General features: G+C 39.7%; 1 protein-coding gene across 1 annotated transcript; it reads left to right on the forward strand.

Moving 5' to 3' along the window:
- Nucleotides 1-1,207: 1,207 nt before the first annotated feature.
- Nucleotides 1,208-27,745, forward strand: LOC104473430 (plasminogen). The gene is made up of 19 exons (XM_086743401.1): nt 1,208-1,299; nt 4,609-4,744; nt 7,145-7,251; nt 13,178-13,292; nt 14,110-14,249; nt 14,849-14,969; nt 15,085-15,203; nt 16,106-16,268; nt 16,840-16,970; nt 17,734-17,899; nt 18,675-18,841; nt 19,754-19,902; nt 21,344-21,437; nt 22,887-23,007; nt 23,754-23,828; nt 24,179-24,319; nt 24,881-24,987; nt 25,810-25,955; nt 27,154-27,745. Exons 1-19 carry the CDS (start codon nt 1,251-1,253, stop codon nt 27,313-27,315), a joined length of 2,409 nt encoding a protein of 802 aa, XP_086599527.1. The 5' UTR covers nt 1,208-1,250; the 3' UTR covers nt 27,316-27,745.
- The last annotated feature ends 236 nt before the right edge of the window (nt 27,746-27,981 follow it).

Below are 27,981 nucleotides of genomic sequence, written 5' to 3' on the forward strand. Positions count from 1 at the left end.
GTTGCATTAAAAGAGCTTCAAGCACAGAAGACAACCAGATAACATTACAGCACCCTAAGGGAGAAAAACAGCACAACCACTACAAGCTGGATCAGCTGGAGATTTTTCACATAATCTGTAAAATAGCAGCTAATCTGGTTCCCATACTAGAATGCCTCTCTCACGTATTTACTCCTGCACCCCTAGCTTTATCCCAAGCCCTCAGTACAACACAATTTCCACTTAAGTAAGCAGGACAACAAGGAATTGGATAGGCTCACTAGTTTTCAGAAGAAACTCGTGATTCTACGAACTTTTTGTCTTCAATTGGAGAAGACTGAACTGCAGTGCCCATTCAAGCCTGTTTTCCTCATCCGGTATTCAGCCTCCTCCTGCCTCTGGTGAGTCACTAGCACATTTGATTCAACAACTTGTTCTGAAGCAACACCAGTGACCTAATATGCAAGAGAAGCCATGAAATGGTGCTGCAGTGCAGCTTTTCCAAGGCAAAGGCCGCTCGGGAAATGCAGAGTGAGCTGATGTTATCAGTGTAACACATAGACGAGCAAAGTCTGACACCCTCACTGGATGAGTTTATGCATGCAGTGTGAGGTTAAATGTCTGGTAAAGAAGAACAATAAATAGCTGTCTACGGGTCTTAAACCTAAATTCATGCTATTGAACTAAAATGAACTCTAAGTCTTCCTCCAAAAGGGAAGGAAAAAGGAAGAGTGTAGGTCGAGGAAACATAGGAGAGAAGGAACTATTTATTAAAAAATAAAAATTAAACTATTTTACAGAGTTAATATTATCTGGATCTGATAATTGTGCTTACCCTGAGATTAAATGGAAGTTGGTCCTTATAAATCAAGACAGGTATGCATGGCTGAAATTACAGTTGGGACTAGTGTCAGGAGAAATTCAAATTCTGCCTGGACACATGATTTCTTGTGCTTTCCAGCAGCATTATTCCTGTCTATTCTCTAGCAAAGAAAGACCTAACCATTTGAGAACAAAAACATGCCCCACAGAACAAGAGAGTGCCTTCACATTTCCCGGTATCCTGTACAAAGGATTGAGTCTGATTTGGTAATCCATCCAATTCAAGGTTGTTTCAGTGGCCACACCATCACAAAGGGGGTCACAGCATGGGAGAATGATTAACTTAAACTAGCTGCCCTGTTTGTTTGATGCTGCCTCACTCCAGTGCGAGTCAATAAAACTTTGTGCACCGACACACACAACTTCCAGCACCCATCAGCTGGGCCAAAATGAGGATTAGCAAAGCTGCCTTTCTCTTTCTTTTCTTACTCAGCTCAGGTAAGAGTCCTTTGCTTTCCTCTTGCCTAGGGGAGATGGGGGCCAAACGCTTGCGAGCTCCATTTGGTGAAGGTAGGTCCCTAAATCCCTGTGTCACCAGTTCCTGGGGCGATGATGGATTTGGAGCTTGCTGGCCAGTGAGGAGCTACTGTCGAACAAAACCACGACATGTAGTTACTCCAGTGTTGTGTTTATTAGAAACACCAGAAGAGCAACGGTTTTGGTGTCTCTGTGGGGAACTAATGGCTCCCTGCAAACATGCCTCATGGCCAGAAATGGGGACACCCTGGGAAAGCAGCCTATCAAAAGCTTGCTACAAAGATATGGCTGTCTCTGGATTCAGCAGCCTTTTATCCTAGGGTTGTTTCCTTTCTCTGTTATTGCCAAGTACTCTGGTCCTTATTTTGATTGTTTTAAAATTTGTAAATGCATTGTGAAAAACAAATGCACAAAGAAAAGGAAATATTTTTCTACACACTAGAGTTTCAGTCTTTTTCGTAGACACAATCTTAACAGGAAATATTTAAGTCCATGTGATAGGGAGGCCAAAATCTGGTCCATGTTAGTTTCTGCAGTATTTTTGGCCACTATTTTTGTGGAAGATAGTATAAAATAACTTGTAACACACAAGAACAGAGTAAGGCTCTTTACATATCTTTTTGAGTTTGGTAGATTGTAACTCTTACAGAAATTTTGAATATTCTCTGTCCTGAAAACTTTAAACTTCAAGGAAATATGGGATTCAGATGGCCCATCTTCTTTCAGGTCTTCTGTACAACTGTGTAGCCTGTTGTGATTGTAGTTAAAAATATAGTTATGAGTGTACTAACACATATGAAAACCCCCAGTAAAATACACAAGCATTTCACCTGTGTAGTTTTAAAATATAAAAAAGGTAACAATTAGAAAAATGTATGGGTAGATTTTAGGTAGAAATATTAGAGACATGCCCCAGCATAGAAAATTCTAGATATTATTTGATGTTAAGAATTATCATCTTAATTTAAATTCTAGTTCTAAGCTTTGTTTTTGCAGAAGAACAGCCTCATTCAAATCAAATACACGTCTCAAATAAGTAAGAATTCTATAACAGGGGAGAAAAATATAGGATTTGGACTTTTATCTGCAATACTCTGCTTTTGTTTGCAATTTTTTTATCAAATGGTGGTAAATTTTCACATTTCTGAATAAGGCAGTAATACATCTTTCTAACACTGAAAAATTCCATAGACATAGCAAAAATGCTACCAAGAAAATTTACTGTGTTTTTATTCAGCTTGCATATATTTTATTTTTTTTTCTTAAAGTATTATGCCCTGCCATGTTATTGTAACAGAAAAAAGGAAACAATATTTTAATGACCACAACCAATTATGACCCTGCCAATATTTTAAAAGTAAAATACTGTCATTATAATGACAATAGTATTGTGAAGTGTCAAAACAGAACAGAATTAAGGTTACATGGAAGCTGTACCATAATAGCAATTCTTTACTTGTATTTCTTTTCCTTGTGGAGAGCATTGCGGCATCCCTGTGATATTGTTTTATCCTCATTGAATGTTTTATCTCAAAACTAATTTCTTCTTAATGTCATTTTTGTTTTGAAATAACTATTGGAATCAGTGATTCCTGTGCCTGTCACATCAAGTTTTATTGTATCCTTTTTCACCTTATCTTTTTTTTTTTAACAGCTATCTTTTTCTTTCATGCGTGCTGTTAAACTGTCAGCCCTTAGGGCCAAGCTCTTCCTTAGCGTACAAGCGGAAAAAACCCTCCAATAACTTCTCTGGGTTTGCAATTATAGGAATTATAATTTGGCTTTTGTGCCTATATTATCAGTTTCATCTCGTAGGTGCAAAACGATCTTAAAGAAAATACTCAACTGCAGGCTGAGCAGGTGAGGGAGTTTGACTGGACCAGGAGGCATATGAGCCTGCTTCACATTACAAATGAGTGTCACTCAGGAAAGGGAGGAGGAGTTGCCTTCCTCAGCCTGAAAGACGTTTGCGCTGGACATCCCCGTGGAGCCCTTTGGTCGCAGGCTGTGGGTCTGAGTGGGACAAGGCTGCTTTCTGTCCCTCCTGCTGGCATTGGGCTACAGCCGAGACAGAGAAGGGTCAGAAAAGGATGAAGAGAGAAGAAGTCCCTCTCTTCAGAATGGCTGCCATGCATGAGGGGGAAGTCAGGGTCTGGTTCATACCCTGTACGCCTTTCATTCAGCAATTGTGTAAAGCAAGGAACAAGAACAGAGCACAGAGCAGGATTGAGATGTGTTGCAAAGACCATGGATCAGCTGTCTGTTTGGGGTTGAAACCATGCAGAACGGGTAACTCCCAGAGCCAAATGTTTGCCAGTAGAGTCATATGCTCATCTGATAAAGAAACTGTAAAAATCACAGGACTCATGCAACTTCATGACCTTGCAGCTGGAAATCATGAAAGTCACAATTTCATAAAATATATCTAAGTGTTCAGAGGTTGCGTAGCTGTAACAGAAAAAGAAAATACTAAACGGCAAAGTCTTTTACAAGAAGGATTGTACTTGAACATTTTTAGAGTTTATGATTAAACACAGCTTTACTTTTTAGCATCCTACGTATTTCACATGCAGCTATAGCTCAGAGCTTATGAATTATCATCTCAGTTAGATGAATTATCATCTCAGTTAGCTGAATTTATTTACCAGTTTGATGTCTTGTGTTAATTCACTGCAATGGAGGGTAATATCAGCTACTTTGATTATTAAGCTGAGTCAAGAGTTATTACAAAAATGATAAACTGAACATAAGCACAGTGATAAACCCAGTGACTCAGGATAGCTTGTTTCTTGCAAGAGCAAGAGTGTTTGAAAAGAGGCAGCTGTGAGACTGCTGATAAAACCAAAATCATTCTATGTAGGTTAGTATTGCAAATGGACAATCTTCTTGAGTCCCATTTCTCCACTTTCTCCAAAGCATGGGTGACCAATATTTTCTTTCTGAAACACCTCACTTTATCGCACTCCTTGAGTCGCCTTCTCTGTTCCCATCACTTTACACCCTAGGTTTGTGTTACTTGTTATGACTTTCAGAATTATACAAAGCACTGTTCAAGCCACTTCCCTGTCCTGCCTTACATGGGGTTTTCTGTGATGCTACCCTTTACCATACCAGGAAGGCAAGATTGACCTGTATTTTGTCGCCATCAACACAATTATTCCAGCAATTAAATTATGATGTTACTCAACTAGCTGACAAAGAGTTTAACATCAAAGCTTGAAATAAATCATATCAGCATTCACATTTTTACCTCTTTCTTTTTCCTTTTAGTGCAAGGAGATGTACTAGATGGCTATGTGAGAACAGAAGGAGCTTGGCTGCTCAACCCAAAGAAGCAAATTTATAGGACAAATAGTAAAGAAGAATGTGCAGAGCGATGTGAAAATGAAAAAAAATTTACCTGCAGGTAATTTCTACTGGTTCCCAAATATATCTTTCATTGGAGATGATGGAGTAGTCTGCCTTATTTATCAGTAGTCAGAACTGTTGAGGGATTTCTTAAGAGTATGTGTCTGAGGTCTGCTAGAAAAGGAAAAGATATATAGAAACAGAATGCTTGGAACATATGGATGAAGACAGCAGAAAGAAAAGAGAGTTATGTTGAATTTTTATTGGAAAACATTATGATTTCTTGATACACAGTCTGGCACAGTGAAAGCCAACTTGACATAGTTTTATCAAGGCTCTTGCACTTCTTTTGCAATAATGAATCACAATTAATTGCTTGGAAATTTAGGACAGCAATAATGGCATTGCTTATGCTCATTGCATTACCTATTACCTGTCTTGCAGATACATCCATTATTCTGAATTTTACTAGAATTTGGACTTACATAACTTCTATTTACTTTAAGAGAGAGACGGCCATCTAAACCTTAATGATCCTAAACCCTACTTCCAGCCAAGCCCTCTCTCTGCACTTGCATTTAAGCAGAAATTTATTTTGCTAGAAAGCATGAAGGATATTGACCAGTCTGTACCACTGGCCTTTGCTCAGACTCCTGCCTCATGGGAGCCTATGGCTTCAAGCCAAAGCCTCAGAGGCCATTGAGCTTCAGCAGTACAGCAGGCAACTGGAGTAATGAAGAGAGATATCTGCTACTGCAGTGGGAGGCTGCCCTCATGTGTGAGGCAGCGAGGTTTGCTCTTCTAATCTTCATGAGTTCTTGATCTACCACCTCTGCAGCGTACCTTTCTGCACTCAGCAGACTGCCTGTCTGCAGGGCTGTTTCCAGCACTCTGTTCTCCATCAGGCTTTTCTTCAGGGCAAAGATACTCTGGTGCTGGCTTTGTAAATGTGTTTTATAAATTTGTGTTTTAAATCAAAAGGGAAAAAGAGACTTATTTTGAAGAGTTGTACCCCTGAAGGATGACAGAGGTTTGCTGACTGAGCGTGTGAATTACCACCCATTCTCTTTGATCCTACTCCCTTCTCTGAAAACCATACAGAGAGGGCAGAGCTTCAGCAGTACTTGTCTCAAGAGGGTAGGGAGGAAGTCAGGGAGGGCAGGTCTGTGTATTCAGATTATATATTTACAGTTTTCAGAGGATTATTGTTCTCTTTTGGTGGATGTTCAGATACAGTATCATTACTTATCCTCTGCCTCAGGTCTGAACCTACCATCACCTGACACTGGAATAACATCAAAGTTGTTTTGTTCTTGCTTCCCTAATCAGTTCTTCAAGATCTATTACAATCAGTAAAGAACAGATGCTATTTGGCAGGGAAGGATCTGGGGGAAGAAAGGTAACTGTTAGGCAGAGCTTTAAGACCAAGCCAGCACTGCAGCACCACCACATCAGAGCTTCAGACCAATGAGTTCAGATCAGTGCTTCAGACTTGTTATCCTGCCTTAGCGGTGTGTTGGACCTCGCTCGTTCGCTACATCCCCACTTGTAAGTTTAACACTCCTGAGAGATAGGCTTGGATCAGGAGGAACAGTCCCCAGTGTAGTTCTGACCCAGGGCAACCAGCACTCCCCAGACAACGCACAGACACCGTTCCCAGCAGTGAGTCCAGATGTGAACCCTTTCCTTTGGGGAGAGGCTGTGCGAATTTACAATACAGGCACACAGGGATCATGCCAGTTGGTATTAGGGCTACAGAATGGGCTTAGTCAGTATTTGCATTCCTGGCGTAGACCTGCCCACTGAATGCCATGTCCCTATTGCTCTTTTTTGGGTCAGAAAAGCCAGCCATAGCAATTACTTAGCCTGTCAGGAGTTTTCCTTAGATGCTATTGTAAAGGTTATACCATCCCCTCCAGTTTTGCAGACTTAAAGACTAGGTACTTGCTGAAAAGACAAATCGCTGTGTTTTTCCAGAGTGCTTACATTGTTTCACATACGATGACTCAGAACAGTTATCACAAGGCAATTTAATGTCCTGGCTTGTTGTGCTTTACCTGTTCCTTGGTAACTGCTGAATACTGTAGAATGTCGCACTTCTTGACTGACCACTGATTTTTTCGAAATAAGGTCAAAGTCCCTTGTGCATATATCCTCTTCAGCATGTTCTCTGGGGTCTCTGGCACATTATAAACCTTCTTTTTTTATCCCTTGTCATATTTTTTTCATGTAGCTCCCTTTCAGCCTAAATTTGGTTTGAAGACTTAGGAGTCAAAGTCACCACTGAAAATGGGAATTGCGATACTCAGTGATCTGTGAAACATTACTCAATCTTAAATATCGGTGAAGAGCTGTGCTTGCTAAAATTATAACTGAATACTAGAAAAGGTGTTTAGGAAAATAATGCACACATTCAGCTATTGTTTCTTATGTGGCTTTCTCCTCTTAATTTCAACAGGGCCTTCTTATTTGCCAGTAAAGACCAGCAGTGTTTAACATTGGCTGAGAACACCAGAACAGCAGTGATATTCAGAAGAACAAATGCAGTTCTTTATGAAAAAAGAAGTATGTCTGTGTCTGTCTTCTTTATATTGTTTCACTGAGACATGCTTTTTAGTGGGACTCACATAACGCTACTGTAAATGGCGGCTAAGCCTTCACTGGGTCAGATGAAGTGGGTAGGTCAGCCCTTACTTAACATGTGGGTTTTACCACATTATTTGTATAGCATGGTACCAATTTTTTTCACAGGTTAGTGCTCCTTCATCTTTCCTACTCTCTAAATCCTAGAGTCCACAAGGCAGAAAAGAGCACTGTTGCTCAGGGAACACAGAAGGTGCTGGGAGTAATGGAGGTGCTTAAGGGTCCCTTCTCTCCTCTTCTTTTAAACCAGCCAGTAACCTATGGCTGCATCTCCTCCGTCTCTGCTGAGGGTACTGGGAAGAGCTACTTGTGCTGGCAATGGTATTCCAAGTCAGACCGTTGCCCACTGGAAAACTGGAGGAAACTACCAAATAATTTCTTTCGTATGACTAAAGAAAGTTCACAGTTTACTTGGGTGGGACTCAAATCAACTTTATTTTAGTTGCATATGTTGTCAGAAGTATTAGAGTGTTAACTATGCTTCAGATGACAATGATTATTTTTATACTATTTGTCTATCATTATATGATGTTTGTACTCCTCAGTTGATGAATTTGGTGAAACTTTTATCCTATTCTATATATTTGTGATATAATTAATTGATGTGGTGAATTTTTATATTCTCCTTTTGTACATGTTTTATTTCTGATCAGTTTTGTCATACATGAGGATTATTTGATGTCCTGTTCTTTCTCAAGATAGGAAGTCTGTCTTTAAGAAATGTCAACTATCCAATTTTTTTTATCATGTCTTTTAAAAATCTATCACTTTATGCCAGTTGCAGACAAATGGGTTTTAGAACTATTTTTAAATAACATAATCAAGTACTGAGCTCTTGCTATATAAAAGGAAGAAGGAATATGTTTTATTTTAATGTAACTTAAGTTCCATTGTATTGTTCTCTGACTTTAATAATACAGAAGGCAGAAAAAAATCTCTTTTCTAATCATTCAGACATGTAAGATAATGTGGTAAACCTTGAAAAGAATAACTACTGTTAAATGACTTTGTGAACATTGTCTTTCACCATTTGCTGATTTGTAACTTTTTAAAAAACTTTAACATCTTTGAGAATATTCAGAAATTGGAAACTATAGTATCTAACAAGAAATTTATCTCCTTCAACAAAGAAAGCTGCATGAAGAGGAAAAATGAACAAGGTTCTCAATTGCTGCAAATCGTGCAGTGGTTTCAATAGACCAGTTTCTAGCCAAAAGTCAAGAATCACAATAACTAGACTGTAAATACCAGTGACCTCCAGAAAACTACATCCTTACTCCTCTGTTGACCTGCAAAGACTTGTAGGATAAGATAATACTATGTGTATAGCACCTGTAAGATTTTATGTAGTAGTTCAATAGCTTTAGATGTATTGCAGCTGAGCATCCAAATGAGATTTTGTTGAGACATTGTCAATATAAGGAAAATAATTTTTCACAGAGTGGGTGGGTAATCATTGGTTCACATTGCCCAGAGAGGCTGCAGAGCGTTCACCATTGCAGATATTGACTGGACAAAGCTCTGAGCAGCCTCGTCCAGCTCAGAAGCTGGCCATGCTTTTTATAGAGTCCACTGAGAGTCCTTTTCCATCTGATATTTTATGAAGCCTACAGCCAGCCACCTTCTTTTGTATATATCACTGATAGGTAATTTAATGTTTTGAATGTAGGATATTTCTATTATATCCAGAAGCTGGTGGCAATTTTCCTGAAAAATGCTAAGAAATCTCCTGCAGTTTCCTATTGTAGAAGGAAAACTGAATGTCTCAATTGACAAGTAACAAATTTTAAAAACTGAACAAATAACTTACATGTAAATAATCCATACTGATTTTGCTTTGGTACTGTAATCAGGAGCTAGACTGTGATTCTGGTTTCTTTTTGAGACATCCCTTGGATTCACTGAGGTTAGAACAAACCTGGATGAAAGTCGTGCAATATTCAGTGAGGGTTTGTTATGACATCTTTTTCAGACTTTTAAGGTCATACGCATGGATTTTAGTTTCTTTAAAAAGAGAACTCCATCAGTAAAGGTGTGAAAAACTGTAGTTTTACATAACTAAAATGTCCAAAATTTGCACATAGAATCATAGAACAGTTAGATTTGGAAGGGACCTTCAAAGGTCATCTAGTCCAACCCCCCTGCAAGGAGCAGGGACATCTCCAACCAGATCAGGTTGCTCAGAGCCCCATCCAACCTGGCCTTGAATGTTTCCAGGGATGGGGCTTCCACCACCTCTCTGGGCAACCTGTGCCAGTGTTCCAACACCCTAATTTAAAAAAATGTTTTCCTTATGTCCAAGCTGAATATACCTCCTTCTATTTTAAAACCGTTACCCCTTGTCCTATAATAACAGGCCCTGCTGAAGAGTTTCTCCTCATCTATCTACCTACAGAAAACAAAAGATGGACCGAGGTATCATGAACATGAAAAATGTAGCCTATTGTGTATGTGTCAGATGGTTTCTTTGTTGTTTATCTCTTCAGTTGCAGAGGGTCTCAAATAATTATGTGTCCATTCTAATGACAGGATCAATTTAATCCATTGCTACAGAACAGAAAGGAAAATGTAGCTTTTACCTGGGCAGATCACATCACTGTCTCCAGCAGCTGCTGCTGTCATACTTCAAGGAAATTCCTTTCACACGCCCAGATGCTTTTGCTATACTATTGCTGAAACTAACATTATTTTTTTCAGTTCAAACAATTACTTCATGAGACCTAATTGCTCTTTATCATTGTGTTCAAAGAAAATTATGACAATTGGTATAAAATTCACAGGTTTAAAAATTATTTTTTTCTATGGTATGCTATGAAAGAGAAAGTCTCTGGCATATACATATAGAAGAAGTACTAATTAAAGCTAGCCTTTGGGAACAGTTATCCACATATCTGTGGATATTGTAAATAGTTAACTCAAGGAATATGGGTTGAGTTTGGGGATCAAAGTTAGTTATTTGTCATCAGACAGAAAAAAAAACCCTAAAGGTTATATAAACGGTCAAAAGTTTATGCAAACAAAAAGAGTCAGCACTTAACTTGATTCAGCATTCAGTTATTGAGGATTTAATGGTAATTTATTGCAAAATTGCTTGAGGGATCAAAATTACTTCCAGCTAAGTTTCTAGAGTAAACTTGCCCATATAGACACATTGAACTAGAGATGTGCCTAAAGGTACATCTATAAATCTAGATCTAAGCTACCTATTGGCCCACAGAACAGCTGGACCTTATTTCAGATTCAAATATTAGTGCTCTTCACTTTTGACAAGACAAATCTGTGTAAAATGGCATTATTTTTCCAGTTTTATGTTAATCTACTGTTTATATGTCTGCTTTGCTGTAACGTTGATGCTGAGAAAAGCTGATGCAAAACTAGGTCTCCACAAATATCTGATTGGGTCACTACTTAAAGACGTTCAGACAAGCCAGGTCACAGCCTAGAAGACAGATGCTTCATTGCAGCTAGAAAGGAGGAACTGTCTGATTGTCGTAGTTTAACCCCGCTTGGGACCAGACTACGGAGTGTCTCTCTCACTCCACCCACCCTCCGAGGGAATAGGGACAGATAATACCACGAAAAAGACTCAAGGTTTGAGACAGTCACTGTCAGGCAGCATGTCCTCTGGCTTGGAAAACTAGGCAGGAAACTCACTTAACATTTCTGTGCACAGGGAAAGATCCTTAAAGTTACTATTACAGGCAAAACAGACTTGACCTGGGGAAAACTGTTTGTTTATTATTATTAAAACCAAAGCAGGATAATGAGAAAGAGAACAAGATAACTTCCCCCCATCCCTCCTTCTTCCCAGGCTTAACATTATCTCTACCTTCTTCCCCCTTACCAAGTTGGGAGGAGGGAATGGGGGTTGTGGTCAGCTCATCACATGTTGCTTTACATCGCTCCTTCCTCCTCACAGGAAGAACTCCTCACATTCCTCTCCTGCTCCAGTGTGGGGTCCCTCCCATGGGCTACAGTCCTTTGTGAAATGCTCTGGCATGGGTCGTTTTTCCACGGGGTGCAGTCCCTCAGAAATGGCTGCCTCAGCAAGGGCCCTCCACAGGCCACAGCCTCCTTCAGGCATCTGCCTGCCCCAGTGTGGGGTCCTCCATGGGCTGCAGGTGGATCTCTTCTCCTCCGTGGGCCTCCATGGGCTGCAGGGGCACAGCCGGCCTCACCATGGGCTGCACCACGGGCTGCAGGGGAATGTCTACCAGGAGCTGCATTACTCCTCCCCCTCCTTCTTGACTGACCTTGGCGTCTGTAGCCATTCCTCTCATGAGAAATTCTTCACAATTGGCTCAGGCAGACACCTCTCAGGTTCTCTTCACATCTCATCTCCTCTCCACTTCTTGCAGCCAGGCCGGGCCGAGTTGGGCCCAGACGGCCGCCCAGCGGGAGGCCAGAGAGTGAGGCCTGCAAGGCACATGAGGCTCGCGCCTCCCCCTCTCTGCCCCTGCTCAGTGTCTTCACATCTTCTCTTCCCTTTTTTTTCCTGGTTTCCGCTTCTTAAACGTGTTATCGCAGAGGCGTTATCACAGAACATTCTGCTACCAACTGGCTTAGCCCTGGCCAGCAGCAGGTCTGCCCTAGGCCCGGCCGAGTCCACTAGAGAAAGGGGAGCGACTTCCATCAGCTCTTACAGAAGCTACCACCGACCCCCGCCCCCTCAACTAAGTAAAACCAGAACACTGGTGATACATAACCTGTGCATAGAGAAATGTTCCTGCCTAGTTTTCCAAGCCATAGGACATGCTGCCTGACAGAGACTGCCTCTAAACTGCAGATAGAGAAGCTCTGAGGGAACGCACCAAGATGTGAGTTCCTTCAGTCATGCCTTGGCAGAGCTGCCCCTTGAAAGCCTGCTCCTCCCCTGGCAGTCACCACCTTTTTGCTGGGAAAGGTGATTGTTCAGTCCTCCCAGGAAAATCTTAAAGGCTGCAATGGGATTTTTCTCACTCCTCCTTGGACAAAAATGACAACATTGAACTTTCAGTTCTCATTTAATTTTATGATTAATAATTTAAAACAATTTAATGTTTTCAAGGCTACTGGTGCAAACCCCATGATTATTCAGCATTAAAATTCCCCTTGACATATATAAAGACAAGATTTCACTGCTAATTCTTTCACTCCTTTTTCTTTTGTTCATGAAGATACTATGAAGTTCCAAAATCTGAGAGTGCAAAAGCATATGTAATACACACCTTCAACCACCTATCCATTTTATCTTGTAGAGCAGAGAGTCATTGTTTTAGCATATCATGAATTAATTAAATCTCACTCATGACATGGTAAACTTTAATGAAAGAATGTCACCCACATTTCTATGAACTTAAAAAAAATTTATTATTTAAGCTGCTAAAATGCTATGTGTATGCACCTGTGATTCTATCCTGTTACCTTCTTCAACTGAATTCACCTGGTTCTCTTTTAAGGTTTGATTTTAGTTATTGTACATAACTATAATAACATCATAGGAGACAATGAAAAAAAAGAATGTGTTTTTATTTTGTTATAGAGCATATTTAAATGTTAAAAACATATTTTATTATCTGAATCTACTATAGTATGTTCTCAAAAGAACTGGGTTGTGTTACACATTTCTCTGGAATTGTGATTTGGAACTTTTTTGCTTTCACATAAAGTTTTCAATGCTAATTAATTCAACTTAGACATCAAATAACTAGTAGGTTTTTACAACGTGAGCTGTCTATTTTTGGTGGCATAAGAAAGTAAAAATATGACCAAATGTATTTAAATGTATTAGCATGGAAATGGATTTTGTATATGCTAAAATGCAATGGACATGTTATGATACAGATTAATTAAGCACATGTCACTTCAGTTTATCTTCTAGAATGCAAGGAGGGAAGAGGACTGGATTACAGAGGAACAGAAGCAAAAACTCAGAAAGGCGTGCCATGCCAGAAGTGGAGTGATAATTCCCCTCACATGTCAAAGTAAGGCCTTTTCGTATATGTTTACATGGTTTTCTGAAATTTTGCAAAACTATTTATATGTGCTGACTAGTCTTATAAGCAATTTGGTGTTCAAAGTCTTCTTGTAACATATTTTTCTGCACTTAATTAGAATAAGATAATTCTCTAATCTGACTGGTAACTCAGAGACCTGCAATTAGGGCTACATGATCAATGGCGACGTTGTCAGTCTTGACAGTTGTGTTTAAATTTTGTCATCCTCACATGAGAAAAACACTTGACAGGGAAGCACCTGGTTCTGCTGAAACAAGAATTTTCCATTAATTTCACCAAGGCAAGAACTTCTCTTGGCTAAAGGCTTAACATGTGGCAGATGAGACAGAGGTACATAATTTTATCAGTGGTCCCACAGACAGTTAACAGAGCAGTATTTCTTGTATTTAATGAAAAACACCAAAGAAGGTTGAGATGGCGTAGCATTCAGGTTACAGAGAACTCTCCTATTTCAGCAAATACCTTCTCATTGCCCATGTCCCAGAGAAGACTTTTCTCTACACACTAAAAATTGCCCTGACTGAGCAAAAATTACTGGAAACTGAACAGCTGCAGTAAATGCAAGTATTAAAGACATGACTGGCCTTCGAAGCACCATATTTCCTGATGTCTGTAGCTATGGCACTTCTAACTCTTCAGCAATGGCACACAGTAGCAATTAGGAGGCTTCTGGTGAATGACATCTACAAAATGGTCCTCAGATAAAGATTTCATTTTCAGAATCCTCATCTGAACAATTGGGACATTTTCCTTATTCTCTAATCTAATTTAAATTCTGTTCCAGTTACACACCTGAAAAATATCCCAATGCGGGACTGGAGGAAAACTACTGCAGAAATCCCAATAACGATGTAAAGGGACCGTGGTGTTACACAACAGATCCTGATACCAGATTTGATTACTGTAACATCCCAGAGTGCGAAGGTCAGGATACATGTACAAATTTATTTCCCTTTTTGGAAGATGTATTCAAGAATGTGAAGTCAGTCAGACACTTTTATTTTTAATCCAGTACTTGTTGCAAACTTGAGTTTAGTTCAGCCTGAAACTTTCCAAAGACATTTTCGGCATCCGTAAGGAAGGTATCAAAAAGCTCTCAAAATTACTCTACAGTCTTTTTATTTTTTTCCCTACATAAAAAAAAATATATATATGAGTGTATTCACATATCATAATCCTGGAATTGAAACAAATGACAGCTGCTAGTGCAAAAGTCAATAAAACATTAGAGCAGCAAGGCGCAAATTTTAAATTATAGCTTAGTAGTTTTAATTTAGCTCTTTTAAAAACTGTAGTCTATAATGTTGGGGGTTTTTTAAACAGAATACTATAAATGCAATCAACTAGTTCAGGTTATTTTACCAAGAAAAATAAGCTTTTTCTTTGCCAAAAAAAAGACTGTCCTTCAGCCTTGTGCTCTAATCAGGCTCTTGAGCTTCATGTGAGATGAGTATGAGTGTTTATGGATCAATTCCTCAGGGATTTTCTGTCTCTCTTGTCCTCATTCTGCCTTGCTCCTACAGTGGAGTGCATGCACTGCAGTGGAGAAAACTACCACGGAGTAGTTGCCACAACGGTGTCTGGACTTCAGTGCCAGCGCTGGGACTCCCAGCAACCTCACTCTCATGGATACCTTCCGGAAAAGTGAGTCAGACTCTGTGATTTATTGTCAAGGGTAACTTGAAGACCACCCTGCCCCAGACAAGATAGTTGTTACAGCCATTAGTGACATTTTTAAGAAATTATTTTTCCTGTTCAGTTTTCCAGAGAAGGATCTGAAGATGAACTATTGTCGTAATCCTGATGGTGAACCTCAGCCTTGGTGTTTCACTACCAGCCCTACTAAACGCTGGGAATATTGCAGCATTCCTCGTTGCAGTGAGTCTGACTTTTAGACTTCTAGACACAAAGACATATAGACACAAAGACATCTAGACAGCTTCCATTCACGGTGGTGCAAGAAGCTAGAACAAATAGAAGATGCCCTAAAGATAAAAGAATGAATAAAAGACTGCTGACTTTTATTTCAGAGAAAAAAAATAAATGTCCTTGAAATGAACCTCTGATAACTCTTTTGAGGCTAGACATTTCTGTCATAGGCATTTCTAATGGTTTTCCCTGGAGCACATCTCCCTTCCTTGATGTGTTTTTCCATGACCACGCATTTCAGTGGTTCTGATGTTTCCTCTTTTGAAGTTAAACAGTTTCACTGTTCCTGAAAATCTTTTGGCTTTTGTTTTGCTCTTTCAGGTAAATTCTCCACCTTTTCAATTTCCTTTTCCGCTAGAGGCCTGTCCTTGCCACGACACTTTTCCTTTTGGCTTCTCACCAGACCTCATCCTTGCTATCCCTAACACTCACCAGTTAGAGTAAATCTCTTTTGTATCTGCCTCTATACCTGTACCTATCACTGATGGGCCTGCCACTTTCACCCCAGTTTTCTTCATATTATTATCTCTTGCTCACTTTCAATCTTTGTTCTGATTCGGCTTCTAGTACTTGATTGTGTTGTATCCTGGCTGCTGTAAAGGGGCAAATGCAAATGCCCTTCTGGCAGTCTGACTGCATATGAAGATGTTAAAATTGAAGAAAGAAAAGTTAAAATATTTTTAGATCTTTTCTCTACCTTTTGGACTTTCCAGACATTTTGATCTTTAAACCTTACCTGCAAAGAAAGCTAAAAAGCACTCTTAATTACAAAGCTTCAAGTGTTTTTGGTTTTGTTTTTTTTAATATGTCTAGAAGACACTGCTAAATTTTAGTTCATTTTTCTGCAATAGCAACACCGCCACCAGTTCCTGCACCAGGGCGTCAGTGTCTGTCAGGAAGAGGAGAAGACTATCAAGGCACGATATCTGTTACTGAATCGGGAAATACCTGTCAGCGCTGGAGTTCTCAGTTTCCTCACAGACACGCTCGCACCCCTGAAAACTATCCCTGCAAGTAAGTGAAACATCTCCATGAGAAGTAACAAGGCACAGAATTACTTCATTGTTCTTCAATAAGTTGCAAAGTTCTTTGGTTACATCAGCATTCATCACCTACTGGATTCTGTCTTTTCAATTTTTTTTCATATTTCCTTTTATTCACTTCTTTGTTCTTGGATAGTAGTGTCTCCTGACTTTCAAGCTCTGCTTGATCGACCTTTTCCCTCTTCAGTTCATCCTTTCACTGTATTGATGCTCAGGTGAAGCAATGTGGAATAAGATCATTACAATTATGATATTTTCTTGGGGCTAGACTCTTTCACCTTATGTTTCTGCTGTGCTACTGTTGGCCTCAAAGTACTACATGAAATACAATCTCAGTTCATCCATCAGTCTAGCAGGTTTCTGGTTTAGCACATCCAAAACACCAGTGCATTGCAATTATTCATCTAGTAAATCACATCAGTAAATGACAGCAGAGTTACCCACTGGTAAATACAATAGTAAACTGTGCAGCAAGGCACCTTCTTCACAGCCTTTACTAGGTTTCCATGGGAGCCTTTTCTTAGCCAAGTTTTCTGTTTCAGGAGGCTAGAGGAAAACTACTGTAGAAATCCCGATGGTGAGAAGATGCCATGGTGTTACACCACCAACAGAACTGCCCGATGGGAATATTGCAACATCCCCTCCTGTGATGGGACAGGGCCAGAGGCCCCTGGTAAGAACAACAGGAGACATCTGGAAGTGAAGGGTCTTCATTTATTTTGAAAAATCTTGGGTGACTCTGTACAGTTGTATTATTGCTGTCACTCTCCGTGTTGCTATGTGTCAGTTGAACTCCTGAGCCCGTTGTGGAGCCCAGGCTGGTATGTTCAGGCTGGTGGATAAGTGCAGAAGGTTTTAAGTCACCTACTGACCTAGCTCAGGAAAAACTGCAGTAACAGAAATCTTTTCCTTTTGCCAAGTGGTGTTTCACTCCACCTCTAAATTTTAAAATGCTCCATAGAAAAGCTAATTAGTTTTACATGCCAGCTCATGAAAAACTGAATCCAAACCAAAACCTAAGACAATTTAAGAGCACTGAACCAAGACTCCATTAAAAGCAATCAAAAGAAAACTCTTCTTACACAAGGCAGCCTTGTTCCACACACGCATCTGTGGCAAAGCCACAGACATTCCCCTACCCTGGAGAAGGTTTGATCAATATGTGAACTCTTTGGATGACTAGCTAAAAAAAATCCCCATGCATGACAGTGAAATTGATGTACAATTGCTTTTAATCTAGTGTATAATTAAATTTTTACAAACATTTTTTTAAATCTTCCTTTTGATCCACAGTCTGAGAAGCATTCTGTTACAGAGCGCTTGCTGTTGCGGTCAGTGAAATACTCTGGCTTGCTGTTTTCTGTTTACTTTCTATGCTCATGTATAAATATCAAAGTATTAAGATGCAAGGGACTGGTTTCTGTTATTCACTACAGCTGTTGATGTGCCTGAGCAGGCTCAAATTACTGAGGAGTGCTATCAAGGCAATGGTGTGACTTACCGTGGCACAGCTTCTTTCACTCTGACGGGAAAGAAATGTCAAGCCTGGACCTCAATGACACCGCACCGACACACTAAAACACCAGACCAGTTCCCAAATGCGTATGTGTGTTTCCCATTTCCATGTTTCATTGGACAGTAACCATTCATGAATTCATTTTGATTTGCATCATGTTTATACAACAATGATTTTAAAGCTGAGAACGAAGTGTACTTGAAAAAAATAATATTTTCCTTTTTTTTTCTTTTTTTTTTAGTGTGGAAATATTTTCTATTAACCTCATTTTGAAACAAATCACAGTTGTCACTATTATGCTTCAGACTAATTAACTATGTGTTTATACATAGGAAACTCTAAAGGAATTAAAAGTTATTGTAAATTTTCCCTTATACTAAAATGTACTGTTTCTATACATGAGCTTACTCATGAGTTTAAGTCTTTGTTTCCTAGTCTGCTGTTCATTAGAGCTTTGAGGAAGGGATGGGTTATTTTCTTATTCCTAATACTTACTATTTATTTATGTCAAAATGCAAAAAAAAAAAAACCAACCCTATTTCTTCTTAAAAGCTATTTATGTATTTGAAAAAGCAAAAAAAAAAACCCTATATCTTTAATATACATATGTGCATCTACTTATCTGGATTTGTAAACGGTGTTCTACTATAAGCATTCATCAGTGAATCATTATTTAATGTACTTAAATATTCTGCCCATGTTTCTTGATTTTTTTATGCTGGAAAAAGGATTTCTGTCGCACACTGTACATGATAAATGATACATGCTAACTCAGTAGCAGATCTGCTTTCTAAAAATGTTCTTTCAAGTTCTCCTCAAAGCAGTGGCATGGATGGGAATATAATATGTTTACATTTGTAGGGACCTGAGGCAGAATTATTGCAGAAACCCAGATGCTGATAGCCGCCCGTGGTGCTACACCACCGACCCCAGTGTGAGATGGGAGTATTGCAACCTGAAGAAGTGTGATGACAATGCACCAGTGACTTTACCAAAACCTCCTCAGACAACACTGGAACCAAATCCTGGTGAGAATACTATCTGCTTCCCTCAGAAATGCTAATAACCAGCAAGTTGTTTTTTATGGAAGTATCATGAAGAATTTAATGAGGATGAAAAAAAAGAAAGTCTAGATAATTACATAATTTAATATAATACTGCATCCACTCTCTTAATCTTCTAAATTTTCTTGCAGAATTTTATCGCAGGGCTTCTGCAGGTACTTGATTTTAGATTAATGCCGCGTCTTTTATCTACTACATCTGACAATATTGGAAACACAAGGAAACAGATGGCTAGTAGTCTCCGCAGTACTGTGGGAGGGCTGCTAGCAATGGCAGCAAATATAGAGGTGATAGCATTTTACTGGCAAGTGTTCCAAAAAAAGTATTTTCCTGTGCCATGCATTCACAATTCCAGGGCTCCATTTCCCACCTGAGGACAGCTGGCTTTTTAAATTCATTCAGATGCAAATTCATTATGCAGTAGATGGTTAGAGTGCTGCAGCTTTTCTTTTCTGCTATGACATGTTCTTCTAGTCAGAAGGCTAATAATTTCAGCTGAATATGTATTACTGCTTTTTTCCTACTGTAAAATGTGGCAGTGGACAAATATCAGTATGCATAAGGAGAAGACATTATGAGTGCGCGGTCTTTGTGGTCCTGGCTTCTGGAGTCATGAGGGATCAACTGAATCTAAGCTTCTTTCATTTATGATTTTCATGATCATGAAGAAAACATTTAAAATGCACAAAAATTAAAATGTGATTGTTAGCCATCATTGACACTACTTTGTCCTTCTTTCCTTGTATACATATTATGTAGGACATGTAAGTCCTAGTAATATTTCCTCAAGTTTATTTCTATTTCTTCACCACCAAGTATGGACATGGCCCAATAGCTCACAGCTAACAAACATTTCCTTTTCTCCTTTCTTCACAGACTGCATTAACAGTAATGGTAAAGACTATCGTGGCACAGTAGCAAAAACAGCAAGGGGCAGGACTTGTCAGGAGTGGAGTTCTCAGAGACCTCATAGCCACGACTATTTCACTCCCATGACTCACCCAAGAGCAGGCCTGGATAAAAATGTAAGCAGCTGTTCATTTAATAGTTGCTGTCATTGAATTTTGACAGTCTTCTCCATGGTCACTCAGCAAGCATTTCATGCCAGGTCTTTGTAAATTAGTTTATTTTCCTTAGTTCAATCCAAGAACCTAATTGTGATAATTCTCATTGACATGAGCAGTCTGTACTGCTGTGGGACACACAGATGCTGAGAAGCTCTGTTGAATGCTCCTACAGCACAGCCAAATGGCTTCAATGGGCATTTGTTTCTCATCACTGCTGAGGACTAATTGGAGTTGGTCTGTGGGCAGCATCTCTGCCTCCTCTGCCAGAAAGAAGTCACAGGTTTCAGCAGGAACAGTGACAGGTGAGATGGTGAGGGATCCAATGTTCAGTGCAAGTTCCTTGAGATGTAGCTGATGGTCTCCAGCCCTCTGACTTCTGCCGCAGCACATCATACAAGGATATGCATGCATCTAACCCATCCTGTAAGTCATCCTCCTTCTCTACCCTTCTTCTCCCTCGTCCTAATATGTGTGTTCATCACTACTTCTTTAGACTTGTAACATCCCACATAAAATACTTGCCTGGTTTGTGACAAGCTCTATGTGTGATATAAAGACCTTGTTTGATGTTGCCAGCTTGAACTGGTTTTTCTCCAGGTACATGATTTTAGAGCTTGCTTTAGCCAGTCCTCTGATAGCATCACATACGCTGTTTTGAATTCCAGCTCAGATTGGGGAAACTCTCTCTGAAAAGCTGTCTGCTGTAACTTTTTTCTTCTTGCATTTGTCAGTGACTCTTGGGGAAGGGAAGCGAATATTTTTTCCTAAGACGTGGGATGTATTTCAGAGTACGGAAGAGAACTAGAAAAATATCTGGTAGCACGCAGTGGTGTGAGGTGTCTGTGCTGAGCAGAGATGAGTCAATATGGCCAGTAAGACCTAGAGAGTGATTCAGCTAATCAGACGCCCCACGTCAGGGTGAAACTCCACCCTTGCCCCTGGGACTCATAGGCATCACCAAGTTGTGCAAGAGCAGCTTATACAACACCCACTTGCTTCCGAGTCATGCAACCAAAGTGGGTGTGAAAAGACCTCAGGGCTGACCCTACTGCTCCTACTAACTGCAGTGGAAGCAGGAGTAGACAGCTTAGTGCCTTGGAAAACCCCATCCTGGGTTAAGATCTCCTACTTTTTGAGAGCTCAGAGGTCCAAGCTTGTGCTAGTGAAGCTTACTGGTTGAAGACAGTTGAAGAGGTTTCATTTTTATTATCTTTTTCTAAACTCACAGAACAACTAAAACAATGAAACAAATTTTGACAAAAGGAGTTGGAAATCACTTATCAGTAAGGAAGTAAAAAAAAAACATTTCCCAATTTTAGTTTTATTTTATTTTGAAGCATGCATTGCTAGGCTTTTTTGTCCCCTGTTTAATAGCTGGTGTCTTTATTCTTTGTTACAGTATTGCAGGAATCCTGATGGTGATGTGAATGGGCCTTGGTGCTACACAACAGACCCAAGAAAAGCCTGGGAGTACTGTGACATTCCCAAGTGCGGTAATTATTCCTTTAAAGACTCATATGTTCCTTTCCTGTAGCCTTTTATGACAACTGGAGGACATCCCATGGTCAATCTGAAAGATTGATCTAAGACTGTGCAATAGCTTTAGACTGGAAATTCAGGCTGTGGGGAAGTGATGCTCAAAATCTGTGTCTGAAGCCTTAAGAGTTGTGTTTATTCTTTGGAAGCCCCAAACCCAGCACAAAATGTACTTGAAACCCGCTGAAGCTCACGAGGGTTTTACTATGTGTTTCAAAATAGGACTATTCCTGCAGAAATTTCCCCTGCTCCTGCCTGGTCACCTGGCATAACTGTGTGTATAGCCAGGCTGAATATGGGATGCTCTTATCCCAGCAAAATTTTTGCCCCCCCCTGCTTACATGGCTCTGGTTCTGTCCTGGATGTAAACCAGATTTTCCCTCCTCTAATATTCTACCATGTCAGATGTCTAGAAAGTGCATCTGGCCCTAAATATTTAACCAAATTTCCTTGTCGTTCTTACCAGCAATCAAGCCATTCAGTACTCTGAATGAGCTGGTGCAACAGAGTGTACAATGAGAAAGTTTTGCAACATTTTGGTTTCACATCGTTTCGTGTCCATCAACAACAAAAGCTATGCCAGGAAGAGAGGACAGTGACTTTCTTGCTGCTCTATCCTCTCAGCTGTGAGCCGCAGAAAATGTGCTCTGATCAAAACCTCAAAATGCAGCAAACAAGAAAAAAGAAAGATGTTCCTTAACATGCACATACTGTAACTGTAAAAATTCAGATTCAGTTTCTTTTTTAAATTAATTTTTTTTGTTCAGTTGTTCAGCTAAATAACTAGAAAACATGACTTTTAGCTGTCATTTCATTAGTTTGTTCCTTTTGCTGATAACAAATTCTAAATTCTGTGTTGATAAGAGTCAGCTTCCCATGGCTAAATAAGAATTAACCTTTTTTAATAACTCGAGACATTGGAAGTACCAAAAGATTCTGAGATGAGAGCGGACAAAATTTTGTTCTGCAGAGACTGTGACTGAATTTCATGTGCTGTACCACCAAGATTAGTTTGAAAACAGCTGCCAGTGCAGCTTTTGCATTGCTGGCATCTGTAAGAGTACATTTAAAGATGCTGGAAGAATTTATTTTTTCTTTCTCTCTGTTTCCTTCCCCTTCTCCCTCTGTTTTTTTTTTTCTATCTGACTGTAGATCTATTCATGTGTAATTTGCTGACCACTGAAAAGTGTATGTGAAAAAAATTTGCCAGGCATTTTTAAGTATTCCAGATGAAGGTAACATAACAAAATACAGACAGTGCATGTTGTATTGTTGCCTGCAGAGAGTCAAAAGCTGAAGTGATAAATGTAACAGGTTCACCTTCTAGTTTTCTGAGTGCATAATGAACATATAGGAAATATGCTAAATTTCCTTATAGGTGTGGGTTTTTTTTCCTTATTCTGTAGCTCCTGCTCAGTATGAGTGTGGAAAATCCAAGTTCAGACCAAAGTTGTGTGCTCAAAGGATTGTTGCTGGCTGCATTTCGCATCCACACTCCTGGCCCTGGCAAATCAGTATCCGGACAAGGTATGGCCATTCCCCATTACATTGGACTTTACATTCAAGGGACCTTTGCCTCTTACAGGATGCTACAGTATGTGGTTGCACTCTTCTAAACTTGATTTTAATTTAAAAATAGCTCAAGGCTATACATTATGTGTGCTAGTCTTAAAGAAGGTCTTTTAGACAACCAAGAATGCTCTGTTTTGTGATAAATACCTATAGAATCAATACAACCGCTAGTTTCAAAAACAGTTCCACTAAAAGGCAGAATAAATTTAAATCTGTCACTGGGTCCTATGAGTAGAATCATCACCCTATGAGTAGAACCAACAGTTTGAAGTATGGCTAGTACAGATCTTGATCTGTCCTTCAACATAAGCGTTTGATCCTACTGGCAAAGTTGTTAGCAAAACTAGGAATCAAAGCCAGTTGCAGATCTTTCTGACTGCAATCAGAGCTAGATAAAAGCCAGAGTCTCTAAACGGGTATACATCACTGCACGTAAAGTTTTCCAGCAATAGAAATACTGGTTAGGAACAAAGATCTAGGTGTTTTCATACAAAGCCTTATAAAAATGTCCACAGAAACTACTGTCATTGTACAAAATATTGTTCAAGAAGAGTAAAATATTTGATTCTTAATGCAAATGCAGAATAGGTCTTTAGTTTGTAAAGACGTCTATGTTAGAAAGATTACCTGATGAACTGCAGTAGAATTAATTTCTCCGCCTTAAATGAATGACCTTTTCATGCCTTTCTGCTCTATTACAGTTTTGGCATGCATTTCTGTGGGGGAACACTGATAGACCCACAGTGGGTTCTTACTGCCGCTCACTGCTTACAGAAGTAAGTGTCTGTTATAGCCTTCACCAGCATTTTTTCATGCTAAATAGGAAATCAAAGGAGAAACATAATGGGCCCAAGAGCCAACATGAGCTGTTTCTTGCCTCAGCTTGTCAACAGAGGAGAATTGAGCCAAGTCTATTCATCATTCATTAAAGCAGATTTTTGACTGAAGAGTGACAGTGATAACTTTTGCCAACATGATTTCATGTGCCATAATAAGAGATTAAGATATTAAGTTTATGCCTAACATGGCTTTATTTTTCTGACTTTGGCAGAACAAAATGCCCAATAATATCAGAAGTGGTCTGTGTTCCAGGTGTGTGTTCACTGTGTGCAATCATTTCCAATAGGTCCTCATGGCCATCTGCATATAAAGTATACCTTGGATTACACAGAGAAACAGCATCAGAGGCATCGGTGCAAAAACGAGATGTTGAGAAATTGTTCAAGGAGCCACACAGGGCGGACATTGCTCTGCTAAAACTGAGCAGGTACCCTTTCACCTGAAGCATTCTTTCCTTCTGACAGGACAAGTTGGGGTTGTCTGTATTTTAACTAAATAGTGGTTCTTGGTGTTGTGGAAATGTGTATTCTACCTTGATAAGATAATGAGGACTGAAAGCTGCAATATTAGCATGATGTCACCCCATACTTCTTCCATGTTGTGGTGGGGAGATTTCTTCTTCCTGCAGGTCAACCCAGTGTGTAGGCAAACAGCACACACCTTTGATGCAGTAGCCGGTATGGCACTGCTTCCATCTGTTTCCATTCATCTGAAACTCTTGCAGAAGCACTGTGCAATCAAAAGGAATATGTCCATACAGCTGCAACCAGATATGAACATACAGTGCTCGTGCTTTGATTTCCACAGCTGCAATTCAGGTCCAAACCAGATGTAGGGTCAGCACAATTAATGTGGCTTCTTAATTGAGGCAAGTCTGACTGACTTGGACTCTGACTGTATATAAAATATTTTTAGAAACCTGAAGGTGGTCTTAAGGATAAATGTGCTAATGATTGTTCCTTATGAGCCTTTTGTTTGTTTCTTTCAGCCCAGCAATCATCAATGACCATGTAATCCCAGTTTGTTTGCCAAGAGAAAATACTGTGTTAGGAGGAAGAGAGGAGTGCTATGTGACAGGCTGGGGGGATACGAAAGGTGAGAGAGCGTTAATGCATCCGAAAGCTCTATGTTTGGAGACTGGTATATCTTTGTATCCAAAGTGTATTTTCTCTGTGCCAAAAACACCCCACATGAGCTTGCAGACATACCTATTTCATCAAAATTTGTCAGGTACTGCCGCTCTTTCCGCTGTCTCCCTCTGATTTAGATTCTCCCAAATCGCTTAGAGCCATGTGAACTGAAATCCTCCTAAACCAATACTAAGAGAGGAGAATTAGACCTAAGGAACTCTTAGACTTCAGTTCACTCTTTTTTCTCTCCAAAGTGGGATTTTACGCAGTCAGTAGAAAAGTTTTTCTAGATTTAGGCTATTTCTTAGTCCCATGAATGTGAATTTGCTCATTCTTTGTGAATGATTTTACTCCCAACCAGCATGGTTCTGATGTCACTCAAATAGAAATGTACTCTCGTTTTTAAAACCTCCCACTCTGTCTTGGTTGCCTCCTAGCTTCTGCCCATCCTGCCATTTCCAACTGTCTGTTTACTTCTTACTTCTTTTCTTCCGCAGATAAGAAAACTCAGATACAGAGAAATAATATTACTTGGAAATTGCACCCACAAATATCAGTGGGTGCTGGATCCATATGGATTTCCTGTGGGAGTGGGAAAGTCAATCAGCACAGTGTGGATTTTGATGGGTGGTAGAGATACTGATAATGCTTACTGATTTTGATATCACTTCATATTATGCATAAACACTATGCTTATTTTACTGCTTATACCTCAATGCTTGTTTTGTGAAGATGTTTGCTTACCTTTGTCATTTATTGTCTTTTGTTTTTCTTTTTATTTGCAAAGGAACCGGTGGTGATGGCTACTTAAAGGAAACTGGTTTCCCTGTAATTGAGAATAAAATCTGCAACCGTCCTGAATTTTTGAATGGCAGAGTCAAAAAACATGAGCTCTGTGCTGGGAATATTCATGGTGGCACAGATAGCTGCCAGGTAAGAAAATCTGTGAACATTAGAGTTGGTTGCAGGCACATTCAAATCAAATAGTGCTTCGCTTTCTGGGCTTTAGAGGCTCAGAATTAGCCTTGGGACACGGCCACACCATGTCGTGTACAAGCTGGAAAGTGCACATAGATTCCGCGCTTCTCTTGCTCCCTTGTCTGCTGCTAGGAAGTGGGGTAGGTAATTTTTCAGATAACTACAGAACACATGGTAATACAAGGCTGCCTGAGCCAGGTATGTGGAAACCAGCTTAAAATGAATAATGGACCAATTTTTTTTTTTTCAAACCACTTTGCTTGCCTCAGCTAGACTAGCTCCGGTGCCCAAGCTAGCACAGTTAGCAACCTGAGACATCTCAGCAGTCAAAGAACAATGCAGTGGAGTTTGCCATGCAGGCATACCAAGGGCCAAAGGAGCTACTAATTTCCAAGTGTCAGTGTCAGTGCCAGTGCCTGTGAAAATCACACCACCTGAGGCAAAATGCATGCTGGACTTTCCTTTTGCGGAAAAGGAAGAATACAATTGGCAATAGCTCATCTCACAAGTGTGGTATGAAGGCTTTCTCCAGAAGTCTAGGTCTTTAAATTGAGTTCTTCAGTTTCTTTAAATACATGAAAGAGCTTAGAAAAGCTTAGCATGCTGAATCAAGATGGAAACTTCCCCCCCCCGAAAAACTAGAGATGACTCTGTAAAGGAGTGTGAGAGGACCAAATTGCCTGTCCCAGCTGGCAGGTCAAGGGCATTGCCAACACAGCACAACTACCCTGTGCACAAGCACTGTGCAGGCAAGTGGGCCATTGAGGAGTGCACATTCATATCTCAAGACACATGGCTTGAATACAAGCATTCAGTTGGGCTTGGATCATCTAGTAACAGCAGAAAGCCAAGAAGACCCCAGAGAAGAGACTGAGAGCGCAGTTTAAATTACTAAGGATAATCAGATTCCTTCTCACCAAATGTCCTTACTTCAAAAATAAATATAATACCTGGGTGATGGGAAGAGGTGACTTTACAAAAGTATTCAACAATATACATACAGTCATCCTCTTGCTAGAGCTCCAGTGTTTTCTTATAGCTTCTGCAGCCCTCACATGCGGGAAGTACTTCTGGTTTTGTGCCTCCTGTGAGGAGGCCACTCTTGCACACAGGGCTGTCCGGGAAGGAATCATTCTGTTTTTTCTCTGTTTAGGGGGACAGTGGAGGACCTCTAGTCTGTCTGGACCAAGACAAATTTGTCCAACATGGAGTCACCTCTTGGGGCCTTGGCTGTGCCCAACCCATGAAACCTGGTGTATATGTTCGAGTTTCCAATTATATCCCTTGGATTAAAAGTATAATGGAAAACAACTGATCCTGGGTATGGACTGCCGTCTCCTGGAAAGCAGTATGCACGTTAGAAATACAATATTCCAAGTGCAATATTAAAGCTACAATCATTCATAAGAAAGTAAAATAAATATGATCATCTATTTTAAATTGCTATAAATTAACAATTATTGCCAGGAAACCCAGCTGAGGGTGTGTTACCCTCTTTTTGTTTTGCTATGTTTGACAATAGACTTACCCACCTCTGAAATACTTGTCAAAAATCCCAGTCTCAACTATAACTGGACATCTGCATTTCAATCTTACATTAGGCTCTACAATGACTTTTTCTTCTAAGGCTGACTTTCCCAAGATGTTGTGCTTCCAACAAATGAAGAAGGGAGAATACTTCTCATTTTCTATGACTTGTCTGAGCCTCTTATCAATTTAATGATATAAACCAAAGAAGAATCTCATTGTACGTGTCTTATATGCATGTGAAGTTCTATTAGATATATCTGATAGCATTAAACATATGGGATGGAAAAAAAAATATGAGAACACATTTGTTTTGTATTTTCATATTTTTTATTGACATGGAAATCTGTGTGTCAGCAAAAGTACAAATGTTGCATCAAGGATATAAAACAGTGAATAAAGAATAGCCTCACCCTAAAGTTAGTCCGTAGTGAAGAAATAACTGCCAATCATT

The sequence above is a fragment of the Chlamydotis macqueenii genome, chromosome 3, assembly GCF_036417535.1.
Source record: "Chlamydotis macqueenii isolate bChlMac1 chromosome 3, bChlMac1.mat, whole genome shotgun sequence".
Lineage (NCBI taxonomy): Eukaryota > Metazoa > Chordata > Aves > Otidiformes > Otididae > Chlamydotis > Chlamydotis macqueenii.

Bases quoted from the DNA above. Each gene is read 5' to 3' on its own strand.
- LOC104473430 (XM_086743401.1), top strand. From the start codon at position 1,251: ATGAGGATTAGCAAAGCTGCCTTTCTCTTTCTTTTCTTACTCAGCTCA. The intron at 13,293-14,109 runs GTAAGGCCTTTT...ATTCTGTTCCAG, and splicing joins AATTCCCCTCACATGTCAAA to TTACACACCTGAAAAATATC. The intron at 17,900-18,674 runs GTATGTGTGTTT...TTACATTTGTAG, and splicing joins CCAGACCAGTTCCCAAATGC to GGACCTGAGGCAGAATTATT.